Here is a 12,639-nt window from a genome sequence, read left to right as displayed (position 1 = left end):
GGGGGGTGGGGGATATGGCTTCTCTGAGTCATAAAATGTTGGCTTCTGTTAGAGGAAAGATAGAGTTACAAGGTTAGAGCTGGTATCATTCTGTCTTTGACATTATTTGCTTTTAATTTTTTAAAAAATGTTTGTTTATTTTTGAGAGAGAGCACGAGCAAGGAGGGGTGGAGAGGGAGACACAGAATCGAAAGCAGGATCCAGACATGACATGGGGCTCAAACTCACAGACTGCAAGATCATGACCGGATCCAAAGTTGGACACTTAGCTGACTGAGCCACCCAGCCACCCTGAGATTATTTGCTTTTTAAATGGATTAAAAAAAATTTTTTTTTTTTAATGTTTTATTTATTTTTTAGGAGAGAGAGAGAGACAGCGCGAGCAGGGGAGGGTCAGAGAGAGAGGGAGTCACAGACTGAAACAGGCTCCAGGCTCTGAGCTGGCAGTCAGCACAGAGCCCGATGCGGGGCTCGAACCCACGAACTGCGAGATCATGACCTAAGCCAAAGTCGGACGCTTAACCGACTAAGCCACCCAGGCGCCCCTAAAAAAATTTTTTTAATGTTTATTTTTGAGATAGAGAGACAGCATGAGAGTGGAGGAGGGACAGAGAGAGAGCTAACACAGAATCCAGACTAGGCTCCAGGCTCTGAGCTGTCAGCACAGAGCCTGACGCAGGGCTCAAACCCATGGACCGTGAGATCATGACCTGAGCTGAAGTTGGACGCTTAACCGACTGAACTACCCAGGCGCCCCTTTTTAAATGGATTTTAGAACTTTGTTTTTATATAGATTGCAGGCTAAAGTTGTATTTCAGATATTTTTCAGTCATACTTATGCATAATGGAATCATTCTTTTTCCCCCTCAGTGTCAGAAAGTTTGTTTAAAAATGTTTTTTGCATTCTCAGAAATCCAGATTGATAAACTTCATTTCATTCTCCTGAGTTCAATGAATTGTAGAAAATGGGATTCAAGAGAGGCTTGAGAGTACATAGGTCATCATGGTAATCCTATGACACCTCACCAGTATTTCTGGAATTTGCTTTTGGACTAACTGCTGTCCTAAGCAGTTGTAAGGCATAGACATTCATGAATGGATTTTAGATATGCACAGATTCATTTTTTTTAATTGCCTTGTAGCAATGGTATAGATTAACTTTTTTCAGCACGTGATAGAACACTTAACAAGATTTACTTTTGGCAAATTTTTGCATATACAGTACTATATTGTTAAACTACAGACATTATGTTGTACAGTAGGTTTCTAGGACTTACCTTGTATGACTGACCTTTTGTACTTTTGACTAACATGTCCCTGTTTTCCCCCTCCCCGAGGCCACTATCTACTTTATCTATATATATGAGTTTAACTATTTCAGATTTCTCACATAAGTGAGATCATGCAGTTTTTTTGTCTTTCTGTGTCTTAGCACATTTCACAGCAAAAGGCCTTCCAGATTCATTCATATTGTGGCAGATGGCCGGATTTCCATCTTTTTTTTTAATTGTGGAAAAATACAACATAAAAGTTACCATCTTAACTATTTTTAAATATGTAGTTCAGTAGTATTAAATACATTCATATCATTGTGCAGCCATCCTTACCATTCATCTTCATAATTCTTTTCATCTTGTAACACTGAAACTTTATACCTGTTAAATAACTACCCATCCCCCTTCCCCAACTCCAGCCCCTGACCACTACAATTATACTTTTTGTCTTTATGATTTGACTACTCTAAGTACCTCATACGAGTGGAATCATATATCCATTGTATGCATGTACCACATTTTGCTTATCTGTCCATCTGTTGATGGACACTTGGGTTGCTTCTGTATTTTAGCTATTGTGAATAATGCTGCTATGAACATGGGTGTATAGGTATCTCTTCAAGACCCTGCTTTTGATTCTTTTGGTTATATAACCAGAAGTGGAATTGCTGGATAATATGGTAGTTCCATGTTTAATTTTAATTTTTTGAAGTGATTTTTAAATTTTTGAATTAGAAAAATAAAAAAATTTCGAGGTTCAGATTGTTCTTTTTGTTACCTGTGCCATTGATGTCATATCTAGAAAGTTGTCAAATCCACTATTGTGAAGTTTTTGTCCTGTGTTTTCTTCCAAGAGTTTTAAGTCCTTTATCCATTTTTGAGTTAATTTTGTATATAGTGTTAGGTAAGGGCCCAGTTTCATTTTTTTGCCTGCAGGTATCTAGATTTCCTAGTACTATTTATTAATATGACTATCCTGGGGCTCCTGGGTGGTTCAGTGGGTTAAGCGTCTGACTTCATCTCAGGTCATGATCTCTTGGTTTGTGGGTTTGAGCCCCTCATCGGGCTCTGTGCTGACAGCTCAGAGCCTGGATCCTGCCTCAGATTCTCTCTCCTATCTCTGTCCCTCTCCTGCTCGCTCTCTCACGTGCAGCTGTCTTTCTCTTTCTTTCTCTCTCTCAAAATAAATAAACATTAACAAAAAAAAGAAAAGTCTATCCTTTTCCCATTGAATGGTCTTAGTACCTTCGGCAAAAATCATTTCATCGTATATTACAAGGATTTATTTCTGGGCTTTCTATTCTCTTACATTTGTCTGTATGTCTCTTTATGCCAGTATCACATGTATTACTGTACAGTGATTACTGTAGCGTTGCAGTAAGTTCTGAAATCAGGAAGCGTGAATTTTCCCGTTTTGTTCTTCATTTTCAAATTGTTTTAGCTATTTGGGGTCCTTTGAGAGCCCATGTGAATTTTAGGGTATCCTTTTCTATTTCTGCAAAAAACATCATTGGGATTTTGATAGGGATTGCATTGAATTTATAGATTACTTAGGGTAATAATATTCACTTTTTAACAATATTAAATCTTTGAATATAGAACATGGGATGAGTTTTCTGTTTATGTCTTACTTAATTTCTTTCAGCAGTGTTTGGCAGTTTTAATTGTACAAGTTTTTCTCCTCCTTGGTTAAGTTAATCATTAGGTTTTTGTTTTTTTTGATGCTATTGTAAATAGAATTGTTTTTATAATTTGCTTTATAGATTGTTCATGTATGAAAATGCAACTGAATTTTATGTGTTGAGTTTGTATCCTGCTACTTTGCTGAATTCATCTATTCTAACTTTTTGTGTGTGGAGTTTTCTACATAAGATTATATCATCTGCAAACAGATAATTTTACTTTTTTGCCAATTTGAATGCTTATTTCTTTTTCTTGCCTAGTTCTTCAACTGTTTTTTTTGTGAGAGAGAGAGAGAGAGAGAGAGAGAGAGAGAAAGTGCGTGTGCATGTGAGCAGGGGAGAGGGAGCAGAGGGGGAGAGAGAGAATCTTAAGCAGGCTCCATACTCAGTGCTGAGCCTGATGCGGGGCTGCATCCCACGACCTTGGAATCATGACATTAACTGAAATCAAGAGTCACATACTCAACTGACTGAGCCACCCATGTGGCCCTTACCTAGTTGTGATGAGAAGTTTTAGCACTTTGTTGAATAGGAGTGGGCATCCTTACCTTTTTCTAGATCTTAGCAGAAAAGCTTTCAGTTTTTCACTGTTGAATGTGATATTTGTTGTGGGTTTTTCGTATATGGCTTTTATTTTGAGGTAGTTTCCTTCTATTCCTAGTTTGTTAGCTGTTTTTATCATGAAGGGTGTTGAATTTTGTCAAATGCTTTTTCTGTATCTAGATGATCATGTATTTTTTTCCCTTTATTGTGTTTGTGTGGTATATTGCATGGATGATTTTTGTATGTTGAACCATTCTTGCATTTCAGGAATGAATCCCCCTCGGGGCGCNCTGAGTCACAGTGTATAATCCTTTTAATATGCTGCTAATCAGTTCAGTTAGTGTTTTGTTGAGAATTTTTACATCAGTGGTCATAAGGGATATTGGTCTATATTTTTCCTTTTTTTTTTTAATGTTTATTTTTGAGAAAGAAAGCAAGAGCGCGCACAAGTAGGGAAGGGTCAGAGAGAGACAAAGACACAGAATTTGAAGCAGGCTTCAGGCTCTGAGCTGTCAGCACAGAGCCAGACATGAGACTCAAACTCATGAACTGTGAGATCATGACCTGAGCTGAAGTTGGACGCTTAACTGACTGAGCCACCCTAGTTTTCTTGAAGTGTCTTTGGCTTTGATATCAGGGTAAAGCTGGCCTCTTAGAATGAGTTGAGAGGTGTGCCTTCCTCTTCAAACTTTTGGGAAAAAATTTTAAAAAGATTGGTGTTACTCTGAATTGTTAAGATTTACTAGTGAAGCCACCCCCCAAAGCAAGGGAATCAAGAGCAAAAATAAACTATTGGGACCTCATCAAGATTAAAAGCTTCTGCACAGCAAAGGAAACAACCCACAAAACTAATAGGCAACCAACGGAATGGGAAAAGATAGTTGCAAATGACATATCAGATAAANAAGAAATCAGTTCCAGGGCTGTTCTTTGTTGGGAGGTTTTTTTTTTATTATTCATTCAGTCTCCTAACTAGTTACAGATCCATTCAGATTTTCTGTTCTTTATGGTTTATTCTTGGTAGGTTTTGNACCGTGAGATCATGACCTAAGCGAAAGTCGGACGCTTAACCAACTAAGCCACCCAGGTGCCCCAACAAACTTCTAGTTTTATTAATTTTTCTTACTCTGTTTTGTTTTATCTCTCCTTTAATCTTTGCTATTTCCTTCCTTCTGCTTGCTTTGGCTTTAGTTTGTTTTTTCTAGTTGCTCAAATTATAACGTTAGTTTCTTCATTTGAGATCTTTATTGTTTTTTTAAATGTCAGTGCTCATAGCTATACATTTCTCCTTTAGTGCTGCTTTTGCTACATCCCATAAATTTTAATAGTTGCTTTTTTGTTTTCATTCAGCCCTAAGTATTTTCCAGTTTCCCTTTTGATTTCTTCTTTGACCCATTGGTTGTTTAGAAGTGCTGTTTAGAGGTACCTGGGTGGCTCAGGTAGTTAAGCATCTGACTCTTGGTTTTGGCTCAGGTCATGATCTCATGGTTTTTGGGTTTGAGGACTGCATTGAGCTGTGTTGGCGGTGCAGAGCCTGAATGGGATTCTGTTTCCCTCTCTCTTAGTCCTTCCCCTGCTCAAGTTCTCTTTTTCTCTCTTAAATAAACATTTTAAAAAAGTGCTGTTTAATTTCCACAATTTTGTGAATTTTCCAGTTTTCCTTTTGTTGCTCATTTCTAACTTTATCCTGTTGTGGTCAGAAAAGTTAATTTGTATGTTATCTGTCTTTTAAAAATCTATTGAGGGGTGCCTGGGTGGCTCAGTCGGTTGAGCGTCCAACTTGGGCTCAGGTCATGATTTCACGGTTTGTGGGTTCAAGCCCTGCATTGGGCTCTGTGCTGACAGCTAGGAGCCTGGAGCCTGCTTCAGATTCTGTGTCTCCCTCTCCCTCTTTGTCTCTCACCTGCTCATGCTCTCTGTCTCGCTCTCAAAAATGAATAAACATTAAATTTTTTTTTAATAAATAAAATTAAAAAATAAAAATCTATTGAGACTTAGTTTGTAGCTTCACATATGGTCTATCCTGTTAAATGCCCTAAGTGTACTTGAGAAGAATGTTTATAGTGTTTGTTGGCTAGAGTGTTCATATATGACTGTTAGATCTAGTTGGTTTATATTTTAAGTTCTCTGTTTCCTTATGTTTTGTTGGCTTGTTCTGTCCATTGTTGTGGGTAGGTATTAAAGTCTTGAACTATTAGTGTGAAACTGTCTTGTTTCTTCAATTCTATTAGTTTTTGCTTCATATATTTTGATGGTCTTTTATTGGGTGTGTAAATGTTTATAATTGTTATCATTGCTTATTGAGCCTATTATTAATATATAGTGTCTTTCTTTGTCTCTTGAAACCTTTTTTATTTTATTTACTTTTGAAAACATTTTTGTTTTAAAGCGTATTTTGTCTTGTATAAGCATAGCCACCCTTTGCGGGGCCGCCTGGGTAGCTCAGTCAGTTAAGCCTCTGACTCTCTGTTCTGGCTTAGGTCATGATCTCACGGTTCATGAGTTCGAGGTCTGCTCTGGGCTCCAAGCTGATAGTATGGAGTCTACTTGGGATTTTTTCTCTGCTTCTCCCCCACTTCCATGCACATGTGCACACCCTCTCTCTCAAAATAAACTTAAAAAGTTAGAACCTTAAAAAAAGTATAGCCACTAGCCACCCTTGCTTTCTCTTGGGTACTGTTTGCATGGTGTATGTTTTTCCTTCCTTCCTTTTGTTTTCAACCGGTTTGGGTCTTAGAATCTCAGTTGCTTGTAGGCAGCATATAGTTGGATCATATGTTTTTATGCATTTTGACAGTTTCTCTCTTTTATTGGAGAATTTAATCTATTTACAATTAAAAGTAATTATAGATGATACCATTATGCTTCTGCTATTTGTTTTCTGTATGCCTTGTATTATTTTTTGTCCCTGATTTCCTGCATTACTGTCTTCTTTTAGGTGATTTTTCCATAGTGAAAATTTTAAATTTCTTATTTCCTTTCGTGTATATTTTCAGCTATTTTCTCTGTGGTTACCATGAGGATTACATTTGATATCATAAAGTTATACGAGTTTGAATTTATGTTGGTTTAACTTCAGTAACACAAAACTCCTTTCCTTTATAGCTGCATCCCCACGTCTTTGATTGTTGGCTGTCACAGAGTTGTTATCTTTAAACATTCATTACCTGCTCCCAGAACATAATCTAATACTTGTTTTAGGTGTATTAGCCTCTTAAGTTATATAGGAATTAAGANTTGATCCATTCATCCGTTGATGGGCACTTAGGCTCTTTCCATGTTTTAGCAATTGTTGAGAGTGCTGCTATGAACATTGGGGTACATGTGCTCCTATGCATCAGCATATAGAAATTAAGATTTGTTACTAACCAAAGTTACAGTAATACTAGCTTTTACACTAATAATTGTGTTTTTTCCCTTAAACTGTGTTAGTCTCTTAAATCATGTAGAAAATAAAGGCAGTTATAGACTATTGTTTGCTTGTTTTTAATTTTTTTAAATGTTACTTCGAGAGAGAGAGAGATAGGAGTCCTTTGTTTGTGGGGCTCAAATTCATGAACCATGAGATGATGTCCTGAGCTGAAATCAGGAGTTGGACACTTAACTGACTGAGCCACCCAGGTGCTCCTAAGGGAGTTATTTTAGTCTTTGTAGTAGATCTGCCATCAGTCTTTTTCAGGGGCAGTTTTAGTTGATTTATTTTTTTTTCCTTGTATGTGCCATACTTTCCTGTTCTTCAAATGCTTTGTGATTTTTTGTTGAATGCCAAACATTTGAATTTAGTAATGTGGTAACTCTATAAATCAAATTCCCAGGGTTTTCTGTTTGTTTTTGGTTTGGGATGGGGAGTGGATTTGGTTTTGTATGATGTTCCTGATGAGGATCAGCCTGAGGTGTAAACTGAAGGTATTCTCACTTCTTTTCTGATCCTTTCCCTGGGATTCTGTGGTCAAAGTTTTCCAATCTCTCTGTATTTACTTTTGCCTTTTAATGTCTTGCTCCCAAAAGGGGATAAAAAGCAAAAAGTGAAGAGGAGAAAGGAATCCCCTGGAACTTACTTTAGCCAGAGTGGGAAGAGCTTGCAACAGTGGAGGGAGGTGCAATAACAGTGGCTGCCTGCCTCTTGGTCTGTACCTCTGTGATCAGAAGCTGCAATCAGGGGTCAGAGCACAGAGCTTGGTATTTGTAGGATAGAGTCTTTTTTGCTGGTACTGGCTTCCCCAAAGTGTGTGCAAGCTACTCTAGGAATGGGTGCACAGCTGCCTCCGTTGTGGCTGGGGTAGGAGATGGGTAGTTGCTAATATGCTGAGAGATGAAACTGATGTATGTTAACCCCAATTTACTGTCAAAGGCTTGCCCCAAAAGTTGCAAGCCTTCAACAGACTCCAGAAGAGTTACATCAGACCGATTCTGCCAGTGCAGTTGTTTTCTAGGTGAGGAGACAGATTCTTGGTGCTTCCTACTCTGACATTTTCCCAGAATCCTCTTTTTTTTTTTTTTTAAAGAGCTAAGTACAATTTCATTGTATGTAAGTACCACGTTTTGCTTATCCAGACACTTGGGGTTGCTTCCATATCTTGGCAGTTGTAACTAGTGCTGCAGTGAACATGGGAGTGCAGAGATTTCTTTGAGAGCTGTTTGTGTGACGCTTGACTGAAGATTTTTAAAATCTGACTTCTAGTGGTAATAATTATTGATCTCAAAGTAGCTGATTGCCTGGGCACTATCCAAAACTTCCAGTGTTGGAGCAAGCACAGTCTTCTCATTTTAGGTTGTGCTTTTCGTTTTTGTTTTCCATTTTATAAATTTCCTGAAGTGAAGAGATGTCATTTGCTTCATTCTAGGCATGCCAGGCTGCCAAGAAAACAAAAGCAGATGATCGAGGAACAGATGAAAACACTTCAGAGCAGACAATTCTCAATATGATTTCCCAAAGCTCTTCAGACACAACTATTGCAGGTTTAATGAGCATGTCAACTTCTTCTACCACAAGTGCAGTGCCTTCCCTTCCAGCCACTGAAGAGTCATCCAGCAACTTAAGCAATGTGGAGATGTTGCAGGGCGAACGTTGGCTGTCCTCCCAACCCCCTTTTAAACTGGAACCTGCTCAGGGTCATCGGACTAGTGAGAATTTAGCACTTATAGGAGTTGATCATTCTTTGCAACAGGATGGTTCAAATGCATTTATTTCCCAGAAGCAGAATAGTAAGAGTGTGCCATCAGCTAAAGTGTCTCTGAAAGAATATCGTGCAAAGCATGCAGAAGAGTTGGCTGCCCAGAAGAGGCAGTTAGAGAACATGGAGGCCAATGTGAAGTCACAATATGCGTATGCTGCCCAGAATCTCCTGTCTCACCATGATAGCCATTCTTCTTCGGTCATTCTGAAAATGCCCATAGAGGGCTCAGAAAACCCTGAGCGGCCTTTTCTGGAAAAGGCTGACAAAGCAGCTCTCAAAATGAGAATCCCAGTGGCAAGTACAGATAAAGCTGCCTCTTCAAAACCAGAGGAGATAAAAATGCGCATTAAAGTCCACGCTGCAGCTGACAAGCACAATTCTGTAGAGGACAGTGTCACAAAGGGCCGAGAACACAAAGAAAAGCACAAGACCCATCCATCTAATCATCATCATCATCATAATCACCACTCACACAAGCACTCTCACTCGCAGCTTCCAGCTGGTACTGGGAACAAACGTCCAGGAGATCCAAAACATAGTAGCCAGACAAGCACCTTAGCACACAAAACCTATAGCTTGTCTAGTTCTTTCTCCTCTTCCAGTTCTACTCGTAAAAGGGGCCCCTCTGAAGAAACTGGAGGGGCAGTGTTTGATCATCCAGCCAAGATTGCCAAGAGTACTAAATCCTCTTCCATCAATTTCTCCTTCCCTCCTCTTCCTACAATGGCCCAGTTGCCTGGGCATAGCTCAGACACAAGTGGTCTTCCCTTTTCACAGCCCAGCTGTAAAACTCGAGTTCCTCATATGAAACTGGATAAAGGGCCCACTGGGGCCAATGGTCACAACACAACCCAGGCAATAGACTATCAAGATACTGTGAATATGCTTCATTCCCTTCTCAGTGCCCAGGGTGTTCAGCCCACTCAGCCCCCTGCATTTGAATTTGTTCATTCTTATGGTGAATATCTGAATCCACGGGGTGGTGGAATGTCCTCCAGGTCTGGCAATACAGACAAACCCCGGCTCCCGCCTCTACCATCAGAACCTCCTCCACCACTTCCACCCCTTCCTAAGTAAAAAAGAAAAAAGAGGAGAAAAAAACTTGCTTAAAAACAATTTTTTTTTTAAACTACTGATTCTGGACTAAGGAGATTACTTCCCTCATGAAATATGTCACCCTTCTTGGACTAAGGAAAAAATGAATATTGACATGCAGGTGGGAGGATGGTAGAGGGGCTTGGTTGTTATATCTACTGCCTCAGAAATTTAACTATTTTATTATAGTTTTTACTGGTATTAGAGAGGTGAGATTGTGTTAAGCTGTGAAGGATTAAGAGTACTTTCTCTGTTTTTGGCCTCTCCACATCCTAATTAGATCGATTAGAGTTGATGTCTTCCCTCTTCTTGCTAGGACTGAAATATGGAGGGTTGGTTTTATCAAACAGTTGTGGATCCTTTTGGTGTTTAATATATCAGAAGAGAGGAAGTATTTAAACGTCAAAAACTTTTAAGAGACTTTTAAAAGTAATTTAAAGAAAGTAAGTTATCTGTTTAGTTTTTTTTATATCATTGGGGAGGGGATAGGGATTTTNGGAGGGTAGGCTTTTGGCCTTGAGTTCTAATAGGCTCTGGCCACTTGAAGTGTTGAGACCTTTAAGTGTGTATGTGTGAGTATGTGTTTTTAAGTATGCGTGTTTAAAAATCATGTTTTATCTTTCCCTCCCTGTCCCTCACCATTTTCACTTCCCAACAGTCTACTAGAGAGAACACGGTGTGGCCTTTAGAACATAAAGGAAGGAAGAGGCATGTGTTTAACATGGTATTTTCCCATTTCTTTATGTTGTGATTGACTGGTAGTCTTCTAAATTCTAGTTTGGGCAAGTGCAGCCAGTGACCTGACTCTGGAATCCATTATAAAAACTTCCTTTTACCCCCTTTTTCCTTTTGATGCAGAACAAAGGTGGGGTTGCGGAAGAAGGATTGGAGAGCAAGGCTGGCTTCTGCCCTACAGAATTGGGTGTGTCTTTTTCTCAAATTGGGCTTTGGGAAAGTGTTCAAGTGAGAGCAGTCTCAGGGTCTCTGAAGGGAAAAGGGATGTGCTGTATATCCTGCCAATGAAAGCTCAGACCATATATGAGAATAGTTCTGGGAGAAGCAATGGAGCTAGAGGATACTGAAAACAATGAAATTGTGATTGGGTATTTTTAGGATATTGTATTTTAAATTACATTATGAATGTAAGACTTGCTTTTTATCTGTATATCTAAAGGGAAACAGCTGCATCCTTAATTTTTGCAACCTATATGACTTCAGAGATTGGAGCTTGTGAATTTAACAGTACTGGTGTCATGAGGGTAAGCAAGCCTAGCCCATAGGTACAGATTGTTCATCTTTGGTGGCTTTAGCTCCTAGGCAGAGGTTTTTCAGATTTCTAAGATTGTTCTTTAAAAAAATGGATCACTGAGTCATATGGGTGCTTGATTATCCCAGATTTCAGGATAATTGGTATTCAAGTATTCAAGATCCTAGCACTTTTGTTGAGGAAAGAACTCTTTGAAGGGGCTAGAAAGCATTCTAAGCCAAGTTGTAACTCAAAGTGCCACCAGGCCACAGATCATTTGATGTGATAGTCTTTGGTCTTCATGGTATTTTTTGCTATGAAAAGATGATGCAATTTGAATTTGTCTTGTTTTTAATGCAGCTTCCTGTACACCAAATATTCTTTATAGAGAAATTGATTATTTTTCATTGGAAGTCATAGGGAGACAGGAGTTGGACATGTGCTGCTGCTTGCCAGGAACAGAGTGGGGAAACCGAGGCAATTGGAATTGTTGATGCACTGGCCTAATGTAGGAAGGAATTTGTACAGTAAACCTTAAGGTGAATTAGTGTCCTGCATCTTTGCATATTTGAACTGTCTAGAGTACCTGCCATTGCTGTGTAAAATGAGCTCTCTGCCGACCTGTCAACCAGTAATACTTTTGATTTGGAATGTTACTTCATTTTTACAGAAGGCATTTTCCTCTTTTTTTCTTGATATTTTCTGTGTTGTGCTAGGTAATTGGTAGATTTATAATGTGCTTACTAAATCTAGGCTACTTGTTTAGATTTTGTTTGGTGGAGTCTGCTTTCCTTCCTGACCTTCCCAAAAGTTTATTTAGTTTGGGTATGTATCTTTGTGGAATTGATCACTGATTTGATTATGAAAATGCCTTTTCTAGCATTCAGTTTTTCTCATCAAATGCCACATATTTTCTAATCATATGCACTCCTTCACCACAGAGGCATACATATCCATTTGGCCTCAAAGCTGTTCTCCATGACAGTCTGTAGTTAGTTCCTTAGACCTTTTGTCAGGAACGAACTAGAAAAAGTGCTTTTTAGAGCCTAAGAGCTGCTTTCTGCTATGTAGTCTGGCCTTTGCACTAGTAGATCATTGTTAATATAGGTCAATTTAAAGACTTCTATATTACTGGCTCCTGATACTGTTTTAAGATATTTACAGTGTTTGCTTTTAGATCTGTTCATATGCCATGAATGTCCTATGTGCTCTGCATGAAGCTGCTGCATTTGGGTTAGTAGACGTGCCTGTCAACTAGCATGCATATTGTTCAAAGTACATAAACTTAGGCTTCAAAGGGTTTTGTGGTTTTTAAACTCTGTGTTTTCTCTATGCTCATACCTTCAAAGGGTGAGAAAAGGGATTTATACATCCAAAGCTAGTCTAGTTAAACATGGCTGTTTTTCTCCTTTTAACCTAGACTATCAAGGATAAGTTGTGGTAAGCAGGCCTGGAGCTTCAATTTCTGTAAATCTCATTACTAAAACCTTGCTTGAATGTCATATTGGCAAAAACAAATACCTGTGGAATGTCCTTAGGGCTTTTAATCAGATAACTGTGTTGCTGTTGACTGAACTCTAGTGAAGCATTAATTTAAAGCTAAATTGGTCTTCTGCAATATC

The 12,639-nt window shown here is 38.8% G+C and overlaps 1 protein-coding gene across 3 annotated transcripts in view; it reads left to right on the top strand.

Moving 5' to 3' along the window:
• Nucleotides 1–10,261, top strand: part of CCNT1 (cyclin T1) — a 30,267-nt gene extending 20,006 nt beyond the window's left edge. For 2 of the 3 annotated variants that reach the window (XM_077753284.1, XM_077753285.1), the window contains one exon: nt 8,344–10,261. In XM_077753284.1, coding sequence (XP_077609410.1) covers nt 8,344–9,753 — 1,410 coding nt within the window. In that variant the 3' untranslated portion in view covers nt 9,754–10,261. The remainder of the gene's footprint in view (nt 1–8,343) is intronic. The other variant, XM_077753286.1, reaches the window with a different exon arrangement.
• The last annotated feature ends 2,378 nt before the right edge of the window (nt 10,262–12,639 follow it).

This window comes from Crocuta crocuta, unplaced genomic scaffold (assembly GCF_008692635.1).
Source record: "Crocuta crocuta isolate KB4526 unplaced genomic scaffold, BGI_CrCroc_1.0 scaffold30, whole genome shotgun sequence".
Classification (NCBI taxonomy): domain Eukaryota; kingdom Metazoa; phylum Chordata; class Mammalia; order Carnivora; family Hyaenidae; genus Crocuta; species Crocuta crocuta.
Note: the sequence above shows the minus strand (reverse complement) of the source record. Positions and strands in the feature narration are given on the sequence as shown.